This window comes from Fusarium keratoplasticum, chromosome 6, assembly GCF_025433545.1.
Source record: "Fusarium keratoplasticum isolate Fu6.1 chromosome 6, whole genome shotgun sequence".
NCBI classification, from domain to species: Eukaryota; Fungi; Ascomycota; class Sordariomycetes; order Hypocreales; family Nectriaceae; genus Fusarium; species Fusarium keratoplasticum.
The window spans coordinates 1638670-1658213 of record NC_070534.1 but is presented as its reverse complement, the minus strand read 5'-3'; the positions used below and the strand labels follow the sequence as shown (position 1 = coordinate 1658213).

General features: G+C 50.4%; 6 protein-coding genes and 1 pseudogene across 7 annotated transcripts, besides 1 other annotated feature; 3 read left to right on the top strand and 4 right to left on the bottom strand.

The window, feature by feature from the left end:
- Positions 1–4253: 4253 nt before the first annotated feature.
- NCS57_00847600 (uncharacterized protein) lies at positions 4254–5525 on the top strand (the record flags this gene model as incomplete). The annotated part of the gene is made up of 1 exon (XM_053058289.1): positions 4254–5525. The coding sequence occupies one exon, from the start codon at positions 4254–4256 to the stop codon at positions 5523–5525; it is 1272 nt and encodes a 423-aa protein (XP_052912120.1).
- A 917-nt stretch (positions 5526–6442) lies between these two features.
- NCS57_00847500 (uncharacterized protein) lies at positions 6443–7657 on the top strand (the record flags this gene model as incomplete). The annotated part of the gene is made up of 1 exon (XM_053058288.1): positions 6443–7657. One exon carries the CDS (start codon positions 6443–6445, stop codon positions 7655–7657), a length of 1215 nt encoding a protein of 404 aa, XP_052912119.1.
- A 148-nt stretch (positions 7658–7805) lies between these two features.
- NCS57_00847400 (uncharacterized protein) lies at positions 7806–9401 on the bottom strand (the record flags this gene model as incomplete). Its single annotated transcript, XM_053058287.1, has 4 exons — positions 7806–8740; positions 8788–8953; positions 9010–9133; positions 9190–9401. The coding sequence occupies 4 exons, from the start codon at positions 9399–9401 to the stop codon at positions 7806–7808; spliced, it is 1437 nt and encodes a 478-aa protein (XP_052912118.1).
- A 389-nt stretch (positions 9402–9790) lies between these two features.
- On the bottom strand, positions 9791–10870 carry NCS57_00847300 (uncharacterized protein; the record flags this gene model as incomplete). The annotated part of the gene is made up of 2 exons (XM_053058286.1): positions 9791–10133; positions 10185–10870. 2 exons carry the CDS (start codon positions 10868–10870, stop codon positions 9791–9793), a joined length of 1029 nt encoding a protein of 342 aa, XP_052912117.1.
- A 384-nt stretch (positions 10871–11254) lies between these two features.
- NCS57_00847200 (uncharacterized protein) lies at positions 11255–12172 on the bottom strand (the record flags this gene model as incomplete). Its single annotated transcript, XM_053058285.1, has 1 exon — positions 11255–12172. The coding sequence occupies one exon, from the start codon at positions 12170–12172 to the stop codon at positions 11255–11257; it is 918 nt and encodes a 305-aa protein (XP_052912116.1).
- Positions 12173–13477: 1305 nt separating this feature from the next.
- Positions 13478–15909, top strand: NCS57_00847100 (uncharacterized protein; the record flags this gene model as incomplete). Its single annotated transcript, XM_053058284.1, has 2 exons — positions 13478–13591; positions 13645–15909. 2 exons carry the CDS (start codon positions 13478–13480, stop codon positions 15907–15909), a joined length of 2379 nt encoding a protein of 792 aa, XP_052912115.1.
- A 749-nt stretch (positions 15910–16658) lies between these two features.
- NCS57_00847000 lies at positions 16659–18483 on the bottom strand (annotated as a pseudogene). The gene is made up of 3 exons: positions 18385–18483; positions 17502–18329; positions 16659–17423 (listed from the first exon to the last, which is right to left on the bottom strand).
- Positions 16659–18483: a sequence feature.
- Positions 18484–19544: the final 1061 nt, after the last annotated feature.

Genomic DNA, 19544 nt, shown 5'->3' with positions numbered 1-19544 from the left:
CTCTTAAGCGTACCCAGGGGGCTGACTAATGATAGGCCGCCCCTCTGTTCATCACAGAGGGGGCATCACAACCTATAACTGCGTCACTGCTGTAACCGCCTTGCGCACCGTAATTGCCTCATTTCTCCATGAATTAAAGTCCAATCTCAATAAAAATACTATCAATAAATAGCGCTTAATCTAATTAATTAATTCTATCAATTTAAGTCTTCTTAAGGCTATTTCCATATTATTATGTATAAGTGAATATAATGCCTAGTCTCGGGCCCGCGACGGCGGCACGGGAATTATCATCCCGGCCACCATAATACACGCCTCGACCCTCTCGTCATCCAAGTAGTTATTAGGCACGCGATTATAGCCGAATCTGCCCTAATCTTCTCGGCGTAATAGATCCTCTTCCTAATCGCTATTTTTAGGTAAATAATCCCCTCTTCCGGCCGCCAAAGCGGCTTATATAAATCCTTCGATCTATATATTCATAATAACCTTAATATCATTATAATCCTCCTCCTCATTACTAAGCAATAATAGCATTAAGTCTCCTAATAATACTAAGAGCATATCTTTAGGTATATTATCTAGCTAACCTCGCAAGGCTACCGCCTCTCGCAAGGCTATAGCCTTATTAAGGTCGGCCAAATAGTCAGCGGCCTCGGGAATAGCTTTAAGAATATACTGACCCCAAATTTAATACTAGAAGTCCTATTTTTCCTCATCAGCTTTAATCCAAAGGCGCCTATGGTTCCATAAGGTCTCTTTTTCTATCTCAGATATTATTCTCTAGTGGTTAGCCTCCTATAAAGCCATCGCGGCTACTTCTACGGCCGCCTTTTCCCTCTTTACTTTCATAGCCGCGCTACTATAGAGGCGCGGCCGGCTATTATTACGAAGTCTCTAGAGGATATTATTCTACTGCCGAGTTAGCCTTTTTAACTCTAGTCTCTAGTCTTCTTCCTCTCGTGTTTTAATTATATGCTTTAACTCTCCTATAGTAAAAGCACTATCTTTGATGCCCTTAATTTAGCATCGACTTTATATGCGGCGTCCCTCGAGTTATATATAGTTCTTCTATAACGTAATAATATTCTCCTATGACTTTTGCGTCATAATAGCGAGATTAATATATGCTTTAGCGCTCTAGATAACCTTCCGCGTTAATATATTAAGGAGGGATATAAACCTTTAAATAAAGCAATTAGAGAGTTACTTTTTAATTCTCCTCGGGGTTACCTTATCCCTATTTAATATTACTAGGAATAAAGGCTTTTATCGCTCTTTAGCATACTAGCGGAGTAGACCTAAGATAACTTCTAGGTTAATAGGGAAAATACTTAACCTTTTAAAGCTAATATATATATAATAGGCCTTAAATGCGGCTATATATATATAATTTTATTAATTTAGAAAGTTAAATTAAGAGATTTATATACCGCTGGCTATTATAAAGTCCCTAAGAGTATATTTTTATTTATTTTTAAGGTATTAATAGACGCTAATATTAAAAGGTTATATATAATAATTTATATAACTTAGGAGGTAATATAAGATAATATTAAATATTTTATAATACTAGATAAATTTAGGATCCTTATAAATAGAAAAGGAGTCTATTAATAAGAGCTAATATAAGGTTAGTGCCTTCTTAACTTAGTAATAAGGTTTAAATATATATTCCTCGTTAAATTAGGACTTAATAATAATTATTAGGTAGCTAAATTACTCCTTAATAGAGGATCTAGCGAAGGTCTTACTAGCGATAAAGGAATAGTGATTAAAGTATTATAGCTACTAGATAACTTAATAAGAGTTATTATAACCTATATCTATAAATATAAGGATAACCCGCTTATTAATATCGGTATATATATATTCCTTTAATAATATCTTCGCTATAAGTATTAGAAATAAAGGAATTAACCTCCTAGCTATATTAATAGTATTAATAAATATTAAAGACTCCTTATTCCTAGGCTAAAAGATAATTATCTATAAGTTTTATTTTATCTAGGTAGAAAAGAGCTTTAGGCTACTATTTACCTACTTAATTTATAAGGGGGTCTTATTAAAATTCTAAAGATTATATTTTTAGATACTAAGGGTACTTATTAAGGCATTAAATTCCTTAAACTAATTATTAATATATTATATATCTATCTCGGCGGCGGCATAAGTAACTTCTTAGACCTTTAGGGACTTATATTAAAGCTCTAAATAACGCTTTTTAAACCTCTATACCTATAATACTAATATAAGAGGCTATAGGTTATTAAATTAGTATCCCCGAAGGAAACTAGCATAGTTATAAATAGAGGCTTTTAATATAATAAAAGCGCTATTTTTAACTAAGCGGATAAAGGTTACTAAAGCCTATTTTTCCGGCCTAGTTAGCGCTAATAGAGTCCCTCCTTTAGAGTTAGAAGGCAGTGGTTTCCTAGCTTTTAATAGATATATATATTTCTTAGTTAGGGAGGTATTTACGTAGTAAAGCATAGCGGTATTACTAATACTATATTTAGCTAGGGAGGGATTCGCCCGAGTTATCAGTAGCGTAGATAGCCCGGATAGATATATATATGCCGCACGCGCCGTAGCGGCGCTTTCTTTAGCTAAAAATCGAGGTATAGTTAATTTTAATTAAAAATAAGATCTAACTTTAATTTAAAGCTATTCGGACCTCAATTCGTAGAGAAATGAGGCAATTACGGTGCGCAAGGCGGTTACAGCAGTAACGCAGTTACAGGTTATAATGCCCCCTCTATGATGAACAGAGGGGTTGCGTAACTCGCTTACCTAATCCCCTGGGTATAGCAGGAACGTGGGGATTCACAGTTGGAGTGGCCAATGAGAGATGAAGCTGTGAAGACTTATTATTCGGTGGCCTATAGTATAGGATTTGGCGTTAGATTGGTAGAGTCGGCAACTACGTGGACGTTGTCCATGAGTCCGGGCGGAGGGCCTCTCCTCCCGTTCCATCCCCCCAGGGCTATCAACAATCACACAAGACTCTGGGTCAATTGCAGACCACATTTGAATCTTAGATACCAGTAAGACATGTGGCCATTGTATTGCTTTAACTGACCCCATACACATGGGGTAAATATGACTGGGCAAGCCGATGTATGTCCCAGACAAGGCGGCACATAAAAGCCCACCATCACTAGCCTATCAGCAGCTTCAAGTATAAAACTAATTGAAATGCTAAAGAAATTGCCACATAATTGCCAAAGTTGAACATAACAGTCTCTCAAAGAATCCTAGCTACTCAGCAGCCTTGCATGCCCAGCCAGCCACTAGAGAGGCGCAATTCAGCTTCCTATAGCGGAGACAGCTCTTAGTCAGCTGCAGAGTCTCTTTAAGAAGAAAAGAAGCCATTCTTGAATCTGAATGGCCTCACTTTTGGATCGGTTAAAAGTCCGAGCAGTGATCATGCTTTGTCGGGTTTGTGCCGCCATCGATCTAGACGAGGCCAGCGCCACAATCAGCTGGGATGAATTTCTTCGACGACCTCGTAATAAACGCTCAGCTTTTGGATATCGCCATCATGTTTCCTGGAGTGCCCTCGAGAAGGCGGCTGACGAGGGCTGCGAGATGTGCCAGGCATTCAGATCGGTAGCCATAGATGGGGTCCGGCGTGAGGTTGAATCGCAGCTATGGCTTAGAACTGAAAAGACAGGTCACAGTATAGGCTTGAAGCTGTCAAATGAAAGCGTTGCGTCGTTCCTCTTACGACTGGGTGTTTTCACTACTCAAGGTTCGCTGGCCCCTGGCTTACTGGTCTGCACCGATATGTTCAACGCCGGCTAATGCCTATGGCAGAGCATTCCATTTTCACCGGGAGAGCTGTGAGCCCGGAGGCTGGGCTACCCGAAGTCTTTGACCTGGCAAGATCTTGGCTAGAAACCTGCCTCCTTCACCATCCAGGCTGCGGGCACCCAGGAACTGCAAGTCTCCCAACAAGAGTCATCGACGTAGGCCCAAGTGATGGCTCAAAAGAGGCCCATCTGCATTTATCCAACGGAGAAATTGGCGAGTGGGTTTCTCTAAGCCATCGATGGGGAAGCCAGAATATCCTCACCACAATCCAATCGAATCTTCAAGCCCACTGCCAACAACTGTCCTGGTCCTCGTTATCGAAAACATTCCAAGATGCTATCAAGGTGACGAGAGAATTGGGCTTTCGTTACCTCTGGATCGACTCACTCTGTATTTTGCAAGACTCATCTGACGATTGGGTCAAAGAATCGGAAAAGATGGGGAGCTACTACAAGGATGCGACGCTTTCCATTGCGGCAAGTCATCCAAACAGCGCAGATAAGGGTATCCTGGCCAAACGAGAGTCAGTTCTATTCAATAGATCTGCAGACTTCGCGACTATGGTTCCCTGCAAGTCGTCTGATGGAACGTCCAACATCTACATCAGAAAGCAACTATTGTCTTTCGAAGACATGCTGGATTCCAAGCTCTTTAATCCACTCGAGCTCCGGGGGTGGGTGCTACAAGAGACTATGCTTGCGCCTCGGACTCTGTACTTCACACAGGAGCAAGTTATCTGGCACTGCCGAACTTGTGGTCGGGTTGAAGCCGACCGGAATCCGATTCTTTCGGCATCTCTTCCCTTGAACTGGACTAACCCAAAGGCTTTCATTTCTTTGAATGGGGCATCCACGTCAGCCGTATCGAGCAGCGAGGACACTGATCAACCCCCGGATGCACATGGAGCGTGGCTTCGTATCGTCATCGACTTCTGTGGCCGCAAGCTCACATACGCCGATGACCTCTTCCCTGCCATTTCGGGTTTGGCCAGAGAAGTGCATAGGATGACAGGAGATACTTACTGCGCTGGCTTATGGCGAGGCGATATAGCTCGAGGGTTGATGTGGTATCGACAAGCGCCAGTCAAAGAGACCCCCAAGTATCTAGCCCCATCCTGGAGCTGGGCCTCCAAGACATCAGCGGTTGACGGGGGGATGGATCCGTACTTTATGATCCAGAATACGCGTGTAGTTGAAGGGACGAGTCTTCAGGTGATTGATGTTCAACTGGAACTCGCGACGAGCGACCCGTTTGGAAAGCTGAAAGGGGGGAGAATTCGAGTTCAAGCGTGGACATGGAAAGCGCACTTGTCTGGAGGGAGTTCGGATGCCGAAGACAATACTGGTGAAGCATCCCCGGATCCAGCTCGCAGCAAGGATGAGACGACCAAAGGCGACCAAGTCCACGTCAACAAACTCGATGTTCGCGATGATGCTAGGGGAATGATATACAGCCTCGACACAGAGGAAAGTTTAGAGGAATTCCTCAAGGTCGATAAGACGCATTCACCTTTTCTGGCGCTTGGGGTAGGTGTGCTTCAAGACGCATCGGATATTGCTCGAAGGTATGATACCGATATGATGTCCGGACTTCTACTTCGGAAATCAGCTCAGTTGGCTGGGGCATATGTACGTGTTGGCATATTTGACGGGGATGTAGAGGGTTGCCGGCGAGATCCGTGGAAGATGGATATTGTCGATATCGTATAGGGGAAACGCATACTGGTTAATGCCATGGTGGAGGGCGCACATGATGACAACCAGCTCAAAGACTGGAAACTCTCAATGACGAAGTAACATGGATGCTTGACCCTTGTCAAGCAGTCAACCCACTTCAGCTCCCCCCTCCTCCCTCGGCCATCATTAACTGTCCCCCTCAAAGTCGGCGTCTTTTCCGACGAGACAGTATAACCGAGGCCTTGTGAAGTAGGAAAGCTCGCCTGTGGCGGATTTCATCGCGTAACTGGACCAAGCAAACCCACCCAACCTGGGAATACAGGCAGATATCGACGTCTTTAAACTGTCCGTTCTCTCACCTTTTAGCATATTCGCGTCAACCTGTAAAGAACAAAGGGGTATAACAAAAGAGAGAGAGAGAGAGAGAGAGAGAGAGAGAAAGACGACAAGCTCGATGGTGTGTGTAAGTGCCACTGGTGACTTGGACTGTGCTAAAAGTACAACGCCAATCCATGGCCGACTCTCATCGTGGCTAGGCTGCAAAAGGCCAACAAATATCTAGAAGAGATAGATCTATACACAGTAGTGATACCGCATTGTAAAAAGGCTTTGTCTGTATCCGTTTACCATTGGTTTCGCTCTGTACGTCAGTGTGGAGACACATCGAGTGAAGCTATAAGAACAACACCATCCTCCGCCAGACTCACCACCAAACCCATCAACGCATTCCCCCTCTTTCTCGGCGAAAACACCGTCCAAGTTTACCAATTAAACAATCTTATTACATACTTACCCCTCAAAAGCAAGATTTGATCACCATGGCCACTCGTCTCGCTCGGGCAGAATTCCGTCGCTGCCCCGCCGCGGCGAGCATTATAAGAGCCTCGGAATTCCCATCCCGAAGCCAACTCAAACTCTGCACCTTTCATACCACGACCAAACTCTGCAAAATGGCCTCGAACGGAACTCACAAGAACGGCGCTGATGGCATCCTGTCGGAGCAGGGGCAGGCGAGGCTGTTCAAGCTGTCGCCGCCGCCTTCGCTGGACGCCTTCAAGGCTATCTGTGAGCAGAGGGCTACTAAGGAGCAGTATCCTCTTGCTGCGGATGTCAAGGAGAACATTCCCATCTACAACCTTGCAGAGTACTCTACTTTGACTGAGGAGCAGAAGCTTGCTCTTCAAGATGAGTGGTACCGTGTTCTCCTCCACGGTCCTGGCGTCCTCGTCACCGCAGGGCTATACAAAGACCACGGCGTCATCGACAAGGCCACGGCGACGTACGCCAGAATCATCCAGAAGGAGAACGAGGGTACCAAGATTTCCGGCGACCACTTTGCCGGCGCCGGCAAAAACGACCGTATCTGGAACTCGTTCAGCAAGCACGGCCTCGAGGATCCGGCGTCGTTCCTCAGTTACTACTCCAACCCGTACCTCGATCTCATCTTTGGCTCCTGGCTCGGTCCTGGATACCGTGTCACTGCGCAGGTCAACAATGTCCGACCTGGTGGACAGCCGCAAGTCTCTCATCGTGACTACCACCTCGGTTTCATGTCCACTGAGCGCTGTGGCGGGTATCCTCGAGCTATGCAGGTTGCCAGCCAGTGCCTGACCCTCCAGGGCGCTGTTGCCCACGTCGATGTCCCCCTTGAGAGTGGCCCAACTCGCCTTCTGCCCTTCAGCCAGGCTTTCTCTGCCGGGTACATGGCCTACCGTCTCCCAGAGTTCAACGAGTTCTTCCTGGAAAAGTACGTCGCCCTCCCGCTACAAAAGGGCGACGGCCTCTTCTTCAACCCAGCCCTCTTCCACGCCGCGGGCGAAAACAAATCCTCCGACATCAACCGTCTGGTCAACCTGCTCCAGATCAGCAGCGCCTTTGGCAAGCCGATGGAGACGATTGATGCTCTACCGCTGGTGGAGAGCACGTGGGACGACCTGACGGCCTTGTACAAGGCAAAGGGTCTAAGTGACGAGGTCAAGATGTTTGTGTCGGCTGTTGGTGAAGGATATCCTTTCCCGACGAACCTGGACAATAACCCTCCCAAGAACGAGAACATGGCCCCTGATTCGGAACAGGATATTATCCTAGGGGCTCTTGTCAAGGGGAAGAGCAAGGCCGAAGTCTTGGCTGATCTCGAGACCTTCAGAACCAAGATCAAGGCTTGAGCAGATGATTTTGAAGCCCGGTCGAGTTTCACTCGTTGAGGGAACGAGACAGTCTGTAGGATTCTGGAAGAAATATTAGTAGCATTTACATAGCGAGATTAACAGGAATAGTCACTCCTTACAAAGACAAAAGCACCCTTTCCAAAACTCAAGTCCGTGTGCCCTCCTCAGAGCCCACGATGCCCCGTGCCGTCTTCTTCAAGTATCCCCGGAAACTCTCAAACGCGACAGCATCGTGACCTTCGAGCCATCGACAGCTCACCGAGATGTGATCCTGGGCGACGCGGATAGACACCTTGAACGCGAGGACACACTTTGCCCCTTCGGCCTTGGACCCGTCGGCGACCTCGGTCTGCATCTCCCGTTGCTTCCGTCTTCTCCATGCTCGTGCCCACACTCTGTCGGCGGCTCGTCCCGTGCCCTCGAGGCGCTCCTTGTCCCACTCCCATGATGTCAGCTCGAGCTTGGCAATCTCATCTCTGAAACGATCCGCGAAATCGCCAACCTTCTCAGGCAAAGGCACATCGACGACCTTTTCTTCTGTAATCTCTGGGAGAATGTTCTTCGAGACGGCTGTCTTAATGCCACGAGCAACATCCTGTGTCGGCCGCATGCTCCCAAAGCTCCAAGCAACTGCCCATCGCCGCGTCTTGTTGCCCTGGACAAACTCAGTCACAGCGTAGTTGTCGATTCCGTGCTCACGCAACTTGGCGATAAAGTCAACCTGACTTGTCAAGAAGCCGAACATGGCCGTATACCAACGTACACGCTCTCGTAGCTTGAGCGACTCCTTGAGAATACGGTCGACAAAAGCAACTTCGCCACCTTCAGTGACCATCTCGACCTTGGCTCCCGTGCATGCCGTGAAAGGAGGTCGAGACTTTTGCTCGGCGCTCTTGATCATTTCTTGCTCTGATTTGTAAAAGGGCGGGTTGGTCATTGTGAAGTCGATTTTGTCCACGTTGAGATCGTCGAGAGGGATGATGGCGTCTGTTGGCTTTCGTTCCACAACCTTGATTCGGTGCTCTAGATTGTTGAGAGCTACATTTTTGCGAGCGCACTCGAGGCTCTTTGAGTCAATGTCTGCGCTTTGTGAGTTGAATGCTTATGAGAAGGGGTGACATTCTTACCAGTGGCGATGAATTCCCATGGTCGTTGGGCACACCCCAACAGAGGATAGATACAACTGGCCCCGGTACCAATGTCTAGGCCAACGAGTTTACTGCCCGGCTCCTCATACGAAGTGCTATCCATGAGACCTTTCAGCCACAGCACGTAGTTGTGTCGATTCGTGATCTGGAGAATCGCGTCAGTAGACTCAACGACGCGTCATGGAAAAGAGGCCAACTCACAGGCGGACAGAGCCGGTCATCAGGGAGTTCGATCTCAAGTCCAAAGTCGAGTTTGAGAAGAGTTTTGGTCAGCTGCATGACACATTGCGGGTTGTCGAAGAAATCCGTCTTGTGCTTGTTCCATCTATAAAGCTTCGTCAGAGGGTTGTTCATTAGAAGAACGGAACAGTGAGGACGTACAACAAAGCAAAGTCTTTGTCCTGGAGCGACAGTTGTTTAAAGTCGGGTGTTTTGGTGTACAATTCAGCAAAGTGGCGATCTCGAGAAACACTGTCTTCTGGTGGCCCTTCCAATGGCTTTTGCAGGGTCGCTTCCTGAGATGTGACACTGTCGAGACCCTTGGCCATTGGCTGACCAGGAGCCTCTTCAGTTGCTTTGCGCTTCTCGCCCATTAAGTGAGTTTTCCAAAGACGTATGAGTTCGAATATCCAATATCTATAACGCGTGCGATGAAAATCGTTGATGGTGGTGAGTCGCGACGCGCCGATGTCTTGGCTCTAATGGAGGTGTTTAGTGAAGATTCCTAGCGAGGCTCTCCAGCGCACGACCCACGGCGTCGCAAATAACGTTCCATGTCACCACCCACCACCAGACAACCTTAGACAGCGGCAATGCCAGTAAATTGTCAATCACTATTTGTCAAAAGTAAATTGAGTGGCACGAAATATCTAAGAAAGAGAAACCCCAAGAAAATAATACAAGAAATGCAATCGCCGAGGCTTCGTTAAAATCATGTCCTCATACTACGATATCATTCATGTCCCATCCCGTCCTGTAGTGCTTACCACAAGAGAACTCTCCATCGCCAGCCATCGAGCACCTTCATATCCTTCTCGTCAACGTCCGGGTCGCCCTGCTCGATGCGCACGCAGAGCTTCTTGATGCGCTTCTGCACCGTCCGGGCCACCCGGAGCGACACCTCGTTGGAGAACACAAACAGCACCGCGAAGACGATGAAGGCAAACTTGGCCCACCTGCCGTGGCCGAGGAGGGCGTTCTTGATGTACTCGAGAAGACCCTTGGACTTGCGGAAGGCGTACTCGGTGTCATTGGCCGACATTGCTGATTCTTCGTCGTCGTGGCTCCGGCGCCAGAATTTGCGAATAAAGGGAATAAACGTGGCACTGTGGCATGTTAGTCTGTGCAGCTCTGGGTGGGTTGATCGATTAACTCACATAGCACCACCAATAATCCACCTCCTCCAGCGGTGGTTCTCGGCCTCCTTGCCAATCCCGCGCACCTCGCTCTGGAGAATCCGTAGGTCGCTTAGCATCACGTTGGTGTGGTTGCGGATGCGCGTGTCCAGCTCATACGCCGACATGGCCGAGTCACCGCTCCGTCTCTGCCGCTGTAGACTGACGTACTCGCGCAGGCTAAACTGGCACGTCGTCTTGAGGGCTTGGAGCTCTCGAAGCGAGGTGGGGGCAATGGCTGGCACCATCTGCTGCTGAGAGCTATACTGCTGCTGGGTGCTATACTGTTGGGTGGTGGTGATCTTGGTGCTGCTGGCCATTGCTCCGCCCTGGTCGGGAAGATACGAGTCGGACACTGGGCGCGTGGGAAACATGGCGGGACCTGTCTGAGGACCGGAGACGGGAGGGTAGTTCTGGGGGTTGTACGACTGGTTGTAGTTCTGAGATCCATAGTTGTTTGGTGGCGGGCCGTAGTTTTGAGGGTTGTAGCTCTGGTTGGAGTAATCCTGGGGATTGTACGGCTGAGGACCATACTGCTGAGACTGGGAGTCAGGTCCCGGATACGACTTTGCTCTCTCTGGGGCTCGTCCATCGGGAGGAGAAGGGCTTCGCATGGGCTGAGGGTCCAGAGCCCGAAGCGGTGACTTGGATTTGCGAGATTCCGACATGGCGTTAGGTCAATGAGACTCTAGCGAGAGGACAAGCGTAAGAGAAAGACTATGACAAGGAGGCAATGCAAATCACAGAGTGCGATTTCGAGTAGAGGGCACCTAGAAGGTGGTAGAGAAAAAAGGTCGAAGCTCAACCTTTCACTTTTGCTAGCTGAGCTGAGCTGTCTGTGTGGAGAGAGCTGGAGGCTGGGTGAAACGAGGCCGACCCATGACGTCCCGGTGACAGCGGAGGGGGTGGGCGGCAAAGGAAAAAGAATTCATGAGGCTGGGGAATGGAATATGCAATAGCGTGGCATGATCCCAGCTACCGAGGGCCACAATTATGTCCCAAAGCGACAGATCAGATGATGGAGAATTGATTTCCGTCTGTCAGTTGCTTTATTAGTATCCCAAAGCTCGATACATGCGGTGCGCCATCCCGTCGATGCCCTCAGCCGGCAGCGCTCGTCTCATGTCGCGTAGCAGCTGCTCCTGGACCTCGGGGTCGAATCTGTCCCAGATCCTGTTGAGCTGACTGGTCAGGTCCCGTCGCTCCGTGCGAAAAACACCAGCGAATGCCTCAAAGAGAATTGTCGTCTCGTCCCAGCCAACGAGGTTGTGGATGTCCTGGATGAGAAGCTCAAAAAAGTTGAGTATGTGCCCTAGCAGGCCCTCTGAGCATCCCAGCCCATTGTCATTGTTCAGGATAACGCACAAGGCGTGCACCATGGCTGCCCATCGCTTCACCACGCTGGTCCGGACTGAACCGTGCTCGATCTGCTGCTCAGCGGTTCCAAACATGTCCAATGTCCCCGTTCGCGAGTGTTCTTCGAGGTGACTGAAGAGGAAATGCAGTGCTCGATGAATTATAGACGGCGGGTGGGGCTCCATATCCTCTGGCAGGAAGAAGCTGCGAAGATCGAGAGCACCTCTTCTCACGGCGAACCTGGTTCTCGGTAACAGTGTGAAAAAGGTGTCCCGATCAAGGTGGAATCTTCGCCCTTCTGCTCCAAACTGGCCATTCTGTGGTGGTATTTCGTATAGAACGACGACCAGCATGGTACGTCTCGGAGCTGGAGCTGGAGCTGGAGCTGGTGCTGGTGCTGGGTTCGTCGCAATAACGAAAGGTGCCATTTGAGCAATTGGCGGGTATCCATACATATCTCCCCCATCCAAATTGAGGCCCTCGGTATCAAGTTCAGCAATACCACCCATGACAAAGGGGACACCCTGTGCCACATCGTCGGCCGCCAGAGCATGGGGTCTGCGGCCCCGGCGACCAGAGTCGGTGGGCTCGGCGTGGCGACCACGGCGCGGCATAGTGATGTTGGTATCTTGAAAAGTCGGGAGCCATGACGGAAAAGGCAAATCCACTGGTTCATCTTTATATAGCTATTCTGCGAAGTGCTAGAAGGTCATGACAGGGTCAGTTTGTCCATAGCGGGAGTTTGATGTAGCAGACGGGCTGTTAGTGCGAGCAAGCAGGCCCAGTGATGGCAATAACTCCATATTAAACATCCAATGAGCAAGATGTCATGGAGAAATAAATTTCTCAGTATTCCCGTATTGATTATCAGAGTGCCACTTTCCGGGCATGACAATGCGTTCAGACTATGTTCCTCGAGATCATTATTAGCATCCATCGTGGGTATCTTTCTTGGTGTTTCAAGGACACTAACCGTCGCTCAAACCAAGTTGGCCACCAAATTGTCCATCTTGAAACGGCACAACACAAGTAGAGGAGTTTCCAAATTAGGAATTAGGTGCACCATCTTCTCGCTCCGTGATGTCGTGGTCTGCAAACTTGAAGGAAACCAGCAGGAAGCTGGTGGAGAGACGGCAAGATACATGAGTGAACGCCTAATAACTCAGGCCAAAGTTTAAGGCGTCAAGAAGCTTTGCCCTGCTTGGCCCTCGATGACTCAGCATGGAAGTCCTCGAATCTGCCTGGAACGAGTGGGGGCCCCACTTGTATCCTCCGTCCAGTCTCCCAGTCTCTCCCTCTCCCTCTCCCTCTCTCTGTCAGCTCTCTCTCATCATCCTTCATCTCAGGTGGCCTGCTCTCCCATGGCGAACCACTCATGCCATATCTATCTAGACCTACCTCGAGCCTCGCTTACCCCAGACATTCTATCCATATGTTATTGCCAAATTCAGCTTGCTATTCAACATGACTATCTGCAGCCGTTGCACGTCTTCTGAATCTTGTGTCCAATGGGTGAGGTTTGTTGGGATAGGTTGACAGTTCCAAATCATCGTCCAATGCCAGAGTCTCTACTGTTAGAGCCATTCCTGTTGCCTTATCCTGGTACAAGTGACCTTTCTCTTCCTCTCCAGTCCCTCCTACTGTGATCCCTCCCATGAGTATAAGTATCTGGTCTTCCCCCCTCCTCCTCGGTCTCTTTTCTCTTGTCCCTCAGCCCTCCTCATCTTCTTCCCAATTCCCTCTCATCTTCCTCTCGTCGCCTCTTCCTTTGTGCTCTTGTCCTATCACTCTGTTCTATCCATCCTTTGTTCCTCCTCGTCTCTTACACGGCCGCGAGACTACCGTCGCCGGTCCAAGACACCACCCCACCCCACCCCACCTTGGACTCGTCCCAATCGTTGCCCTCCAAGCCACCCATCATGGAAGTCACACACAAGGTCCAGTACAAGGTCCGCGAGCTTGGTACTCGCTCCGTGACCCTCTTCCCTACCCAAGCCCAGATCAAGCGAGAGATCAAAGATGTGCCTCTCAAGGTAAGCTCTTCTCATACCTAATTCGCCCATGGCAATCGCTCACCATCCTCCAGCCTGGCACCAATGAGATCTCCATTCTCGGCTTCAGTCCAACCATTGACAAAAATTCGGTCATGGTTGAGGGCAGTGGCTCTGCGACCATCACTGGCATCAGTGTCGAATTCGTCCCTAACCACGAGCTTTTTGACGATGTCTACCCTGACGATGATTCGGACGACTCTCTTAGTGACGATGACAGTGATGAATTCAAAGAAGAAGACGAGTACCCGGGGCTAGCTGAAGCCCAAGACCGCGAGCAAGAGCTCAGAGACCACCTCGAGAAAGCAAAGGAGGAGATCCTCAATGCTGACGACCGCCTCAAGATCCTTGACAGCTACTCCAAATCTGTCGACAAGAGGGAAGGGGTCATCATCAGTGAGGTCCTTGAGACGTACAAGCAGCAGCGTGAAACAGCCAATGAAGATCGCATGGCTGGTATGCTCCGAGAGCGCACCATCATCAAAGCCCTGAACAAGGCCGAAAGCGAACGTTTGCGCCTCACCAAACTCAAGGACAAGCAACATTACAAGACCTTCAAAGCCCAGAACAAGGTTCGAAAGGCAAAGCAGAAGGCAAAGTCGAAGCAGTTGAAGCGGATCGAGGAGAAGCGCAAGGAAAAGGTGCGCATTCGTAACGAGCGCGCACGCTGCTGGCCCAAGTACTGCTACACCTTCCACATCCAACTCGAAGTCAATCCCTCCTTCACCCCGTCCTCTTCTCGCCGCAGCTCCTTCTCCAGCGAGGTTGATGTCGTCAAGCGTTCAGAGAGCAGGACCGTACCTCTGGAAGAGAACCCCACGTGCGACCTGCTGCTGTCGTATGTCACCAACTCAGCCTTCTGGACCCCCAGCTACGACCTTCAGCTCTCGACGGTCAATGCCACAGGCACGCTCTGCTTTGACGCCGGCCTCCACAACACCACGTCGGAGACTTGGGAGAACTGCAAGATCACATTGTCAACGTCTCAAGCAACATCCTCGACCCTGGATGACTCAATCCCCATCCTCCTCCCTTGGCACATTAAGCTAGCGAGCAAGGGCTCGGCTGGCAACATCTTCAATAGCCGACAGGAACGCCAGCAGAAGAACGAGTGGCAGTCCAAGAAGATTGCAGCGCCAGCGCCCAAGCCAAGACAGGAAATGTTTGGTCTTAATACAGCCCCAGAAGAGAATGATTACCAGATGCAGCTCATGATGCTGGAACAGCAGAACAAGAAGAGGCTGATGATGGCCAGACAAGAACAGGACGGCCCTGCGGCAGCTCGCTGGGGTTCCCATCCTCAAGCGCAGCAAATGATACAGCAACAGCAGATGCTTCAGGCACAGCAACAGGCACAGCAACGGGCACAGCAACAGGCGCAGCGGCAACAGATGCTGAACCCGCAGATGACGGGAGCTGCGCAGATGCCGCAACAGCAGATGCAGATGCAGATGCAGGGGATGATGCAACAGCAGCGAGGCCAGCAAACACTCGAGGATTTCATCATGTCAGAGGAGGTCAATCGCGATGATGACGACGTCACGATGCCCGATGCACAGCCTTCGCTCGAGTTCCAGAACTCGCTCGTCGAGGAGACGGGCTTCACGACCACCTACGACTTGCCCGGCCTCAAGACTCTAGTGCCCAAATTCACTGTCTCCAAGCAGCGCGTCGCTCGCCTCAACTTTGCCAACGTCTTGTTCAGCCACACCGTCGTGGCCAAGTACCAGCCTGTGGCATACCTTAGGGCCAAGCTCCGTAACAACAGCAAGCTTACCCTCCTTAGGGGCCCTGCTAGCTTGACGCTTGATGGCAGCTTCATGGGACAGGCCAAGATCCCTCGCTGCAACTCGGGTGAGATCTTCAGCCTCAGTCTTGGTGTTGACTCGGCCATCAGAGTCATGTACCCCAAGCCTGATGTCCGAAGGAGCACGAGTGGCATGTTCAGCAAGGAGGACAGCTCTGTGTACGTGCGCACCGTCACAGTGCACAACACACGCGTCACTGCTACCAAGCCAGCCCAGGTGCTGGTCTTGGACCAGGTCCCCGTCTCGGAGGATGACCGCTTGAGGGTCGATATCTCGAACCCTCGCGGTCTGACACTCGGCGGGGCGCCCCAGGCGGCTGGGCTTCCGGGACGGGAGACACAAGAGGACAAGAACTGGGGCAAGGCCACGGCGACTCTCAAGGGAGGCGGCCAGATCACGTGGGACGTTTCCCTCAACCCAGGTAAGGCTGTCAAGTTGGGCTTGGAGTACGCTGTGTCGATGCCAAGTGGCGATGCTGCCCAGGAGTGTTGAAGAGGTGGTTCGTAGTCACGTGCAAAATGTTTCTTTGTCAAGCTCCTATAGGTAATGGGTCAAGTCACGGTGGAATGTTCAGGATGTTCTCTAGGTCACAGAATGGAAACGCATGGTTGTGTGATGTTGGTTGTTCTACGTAGTCTCTGACAGAAAGTTGTTAATACATGATTGGGCAGAATCCTTGCCGGTACACCTCGTTCTCCTGTTGCCATCTCTAATGAGGGCTTGTTCTCTCCTGTGATACCCGAACCTTGTTCGCTCGCTCACGGCACTATGGCCGGGTCTCGTCCGTCCGTTCGTTTCGTGATCCTTGATAGTAGAGTTCAGTCAGAACTCGCGCACTCTATTTGTGCTGCAGGATGGTGTTGATGTCAAAAAGGAAAAGAAATCTGAGCTTGTAATTCTTTGCCAGTATGCGGAGACAGGCGCTATGTTGTGGTGATGCTCCAAAAAGGGTAAGACAGACAGATGATTCCTCGACAATGTGTTGGTCGCGACTATGGTGGTTGGTTGCTTGATCCTCAGTAACAAGTGTCAACCGAGATCAGGAGTCTCGCTCGTGGTTCTGTAGTTTGCTGGCAAAATCTGAAGGGGAAAAGAAAGAAACTGTCAAACAAGTCTATCGATATCTCCTCTTTGGCGTCTGACATTGTTCTTAAACAGGTTGGTGAAGATCTGATTGGATTCCAGTAAGTCTGGCATCCGGCTGGTGTCTCCGTGATTAGCTGTCGACAGATGCAGAGCAATTACTGCTGTCTGTAGGAGTAGGAATGAGCAGACTCGAATGGCTCTCTAGTGGTGCGTCGGCGCTCAAGAGGGCTTCCTGTAGTGGCTCTGTTCTCACTTCCTGGTATGTTCGTAGTTCCCGGTTCTTCAAACATGAACGAGGTGAGGTCCCGGTCGGGAGTCTGCGATGCCAACCCAGTGTACTCGAATCCACTACCGTTGCGAGGCAGGTAGCGAGGTGGGTAAGGAGTCTGGGTTCGAACAGGGTACTCAGCAGCCGCCATTCTCTGCGCATTGGTGTCGGGCATGTCCTCATTCCAGGTCTCGGTGGCCCAAGGAGGGTAGGATCCGCCATAATGGACGTCGGGTGCGTTGTAGCCAGCTTCGTAGTTGATTGGCATGTAGCCGACGGGGACGTACGGGGGGTAGTACGCGGGGATAGCCATGGGGTATTGGGCTTGGAGAGGCGGCACAACTGGGAAGTATGGATAGCCGAAAGAAGCATGGGGAGGGTGCCCAGTGTAGGAGCTGGTGTCCATCTGCGCCGCGGGCATCTGAACCGGCTGGCCCGGGAACAGTGATGGGAACACGGGACCTTGGGGGAAAGAAGCTGTGGGCAAGGGAGCCGCTGGCATCATTCCTGGATGGGGGAACGCTGGATGGGGGAACGCAGGCTGAACGGCCATGGGATAAAAATAAGGGCCAAAAGCCGACGTAGGGTATCGCGGCCGGATATCATCACCAAGATGATCCCCGTTAAGCGTCTCAATGGAAGACCCGGCTTCCTAGCCCGGGTCGAGGGTTCCATTCGAGTAATGGATAATCTGCTCGTTATCCTCCTGAGGCTGGTGCCCCCAGCAGACCTCACAGGTCTTCTCCCACGTCTTATCATTTCCACACCGGAGGCAGGTGTGGATGCGCGACAGTCCCAGCTGCTCTTTGATGCTTTGAGTGCCAGGAGGCCAAATATAGTCCTTCTCGGACTCTGTCATCGGGATGCAGTCAAAACAGATGCCTCTCCATCCGACCGACGGCAGGACTCGATCACACATATCGCATAGCCTCCAGCGGCCGGCCTGGTATGCGCAGGGACCACAATAGCCGAAGAAGAGGGAACCGCTACCTTCTTGGCAGGCCATGCAATTGTCAGAGCCACGTGGTGACTGGCTCGGCTTCTGATCATCTTGAGAGTCAATGATTGTGTAGTGGAGTGACGATGGTCCTCCAGGGGTCGTCGAGGGCTCAGGGGTGAGAGCGAACTGATTTTCCTCGTCAGGGCCGCTGTCACTGTCAGGGCTGAATTTGTTGGCATTCGGGGACAGCTCTGGAGCGCCAGCAGTGTTAGACTGTTCGTTGAAGTCGGCCAAGATGACGGTGCTCGCTTCCGACTGTTCATCAGAGTCTCTTTCGATCAAGGCACCAGCGCTGAAAGCGTCAGAGAACTCTTCGAATTCGTCCAAGGACATGTCGTCGGTTGGGGATTGGTTATCGGTTTCTCCCAAGGTCATAGTGTCGCTTTCAGATTGATCTTCAACATCTCTGACGACCAGAGCACCAGCGCCGACTGTGTCAGGATACTGTTCGATGTTGTTCAACATCGTACTGTTGGCACCGAAATCTTCGGGCTCCTCTTTGATTGTTTCCATGATGAGAAAAGATGGTCCAAAGCGATGCTTTGCCGTTGGTCTTGTCTAGGGGGGTTGTTAGTACCTGTTCATCAAAGCTGACTTGATCAAAACAACTTACCAAGAGAGACGTGATCGATAGAAAGTGGTGTTGCTTGTGTCCTTGAGGGTGGTCACGACATGCAAAGTGCTTGGTCGGAGACGATGGCGGTCGGAAGATGATTGATGTTGATGATCACCGCGATGATCGTGAAGATGTTTGGCCTTGAGGATAGCTGCGACGGGCAGATGTTCTCAGTCGTAGAAATGGCGATAGATCTAGGCACTTGATCTTGCAGATGGTCGTGATGAAGGGGGGATGCTTGACCTTGAGCGGTCACGAGATATAGAGATAGATGAAGGTGGGTAGATGTGCTCCAGCGTCGAGGAGCAGTGCTTGTAGTCAAAGACGATGCGGATAAGAAGATCGCGATAGATGAATATTCTCGCTCTCAAAGGGTCGCCAGCAGTGAATGTGCTTGCTCTTGAAGACCAGAAGAGGGGAAGATGGTCGACCTTGACGGCCACGGTAGGGAGAGGGGCTTGATGTTGGCGATGTCAAGGGGAGAAGATGCTCAAGACACGAAGGCAGAGTCTTGACCTTGATGGCTGCCTCAGGAAAAGAAACCAAAGCGCCCGACCTTGGGGAGAGCGCGAGAAGCGATGACGCTCGAGGGTCGGAGGGGAGTTTGGTCTCGAAGATGACAAGAGGAGAAGATACTAAACCTTGGCGGAATCACGAGAGGTGAATCTGCCTGACGAGAGGCTGTCGTGAGAGGCGAAGATGCTTGAGCTTCAGGAATGTCGTGGGAGGAGAAGGTAGTCGATTGTTGTGATAATGACGAAAAATGAAGCGCACGATCTCGATCGAGGACGGGCACGAAGGATGAAGATGCTCGATAGAGAATACGATAATGACAGAAGAAGAGAATCTTGAAGAGCTCGACTGTCAAAGGAGCAGAGAGATGAAGGGATTTGCGTGGGTTGCGCGGGAGGAGAGAGAGAAGGTGGGAGGAAAATGTGCTTGGGGGAAAAAACACCAGCCGCTCGAAGTTGAGGCGCGGGTTACCAAAACAACCGACGACAACCACTGCACCGCTCGGTGAATCACTTCCAGTTTACCTAAGTGGGGTCACGGGCTACTGTCCTGCACCTCAACACCTGGATATTAGCTACGCCAGTTTATCTAAGGCATCTATAGTGAATAGGGACACCTGGAGGAACTGGCCTCGTCCCCGGACT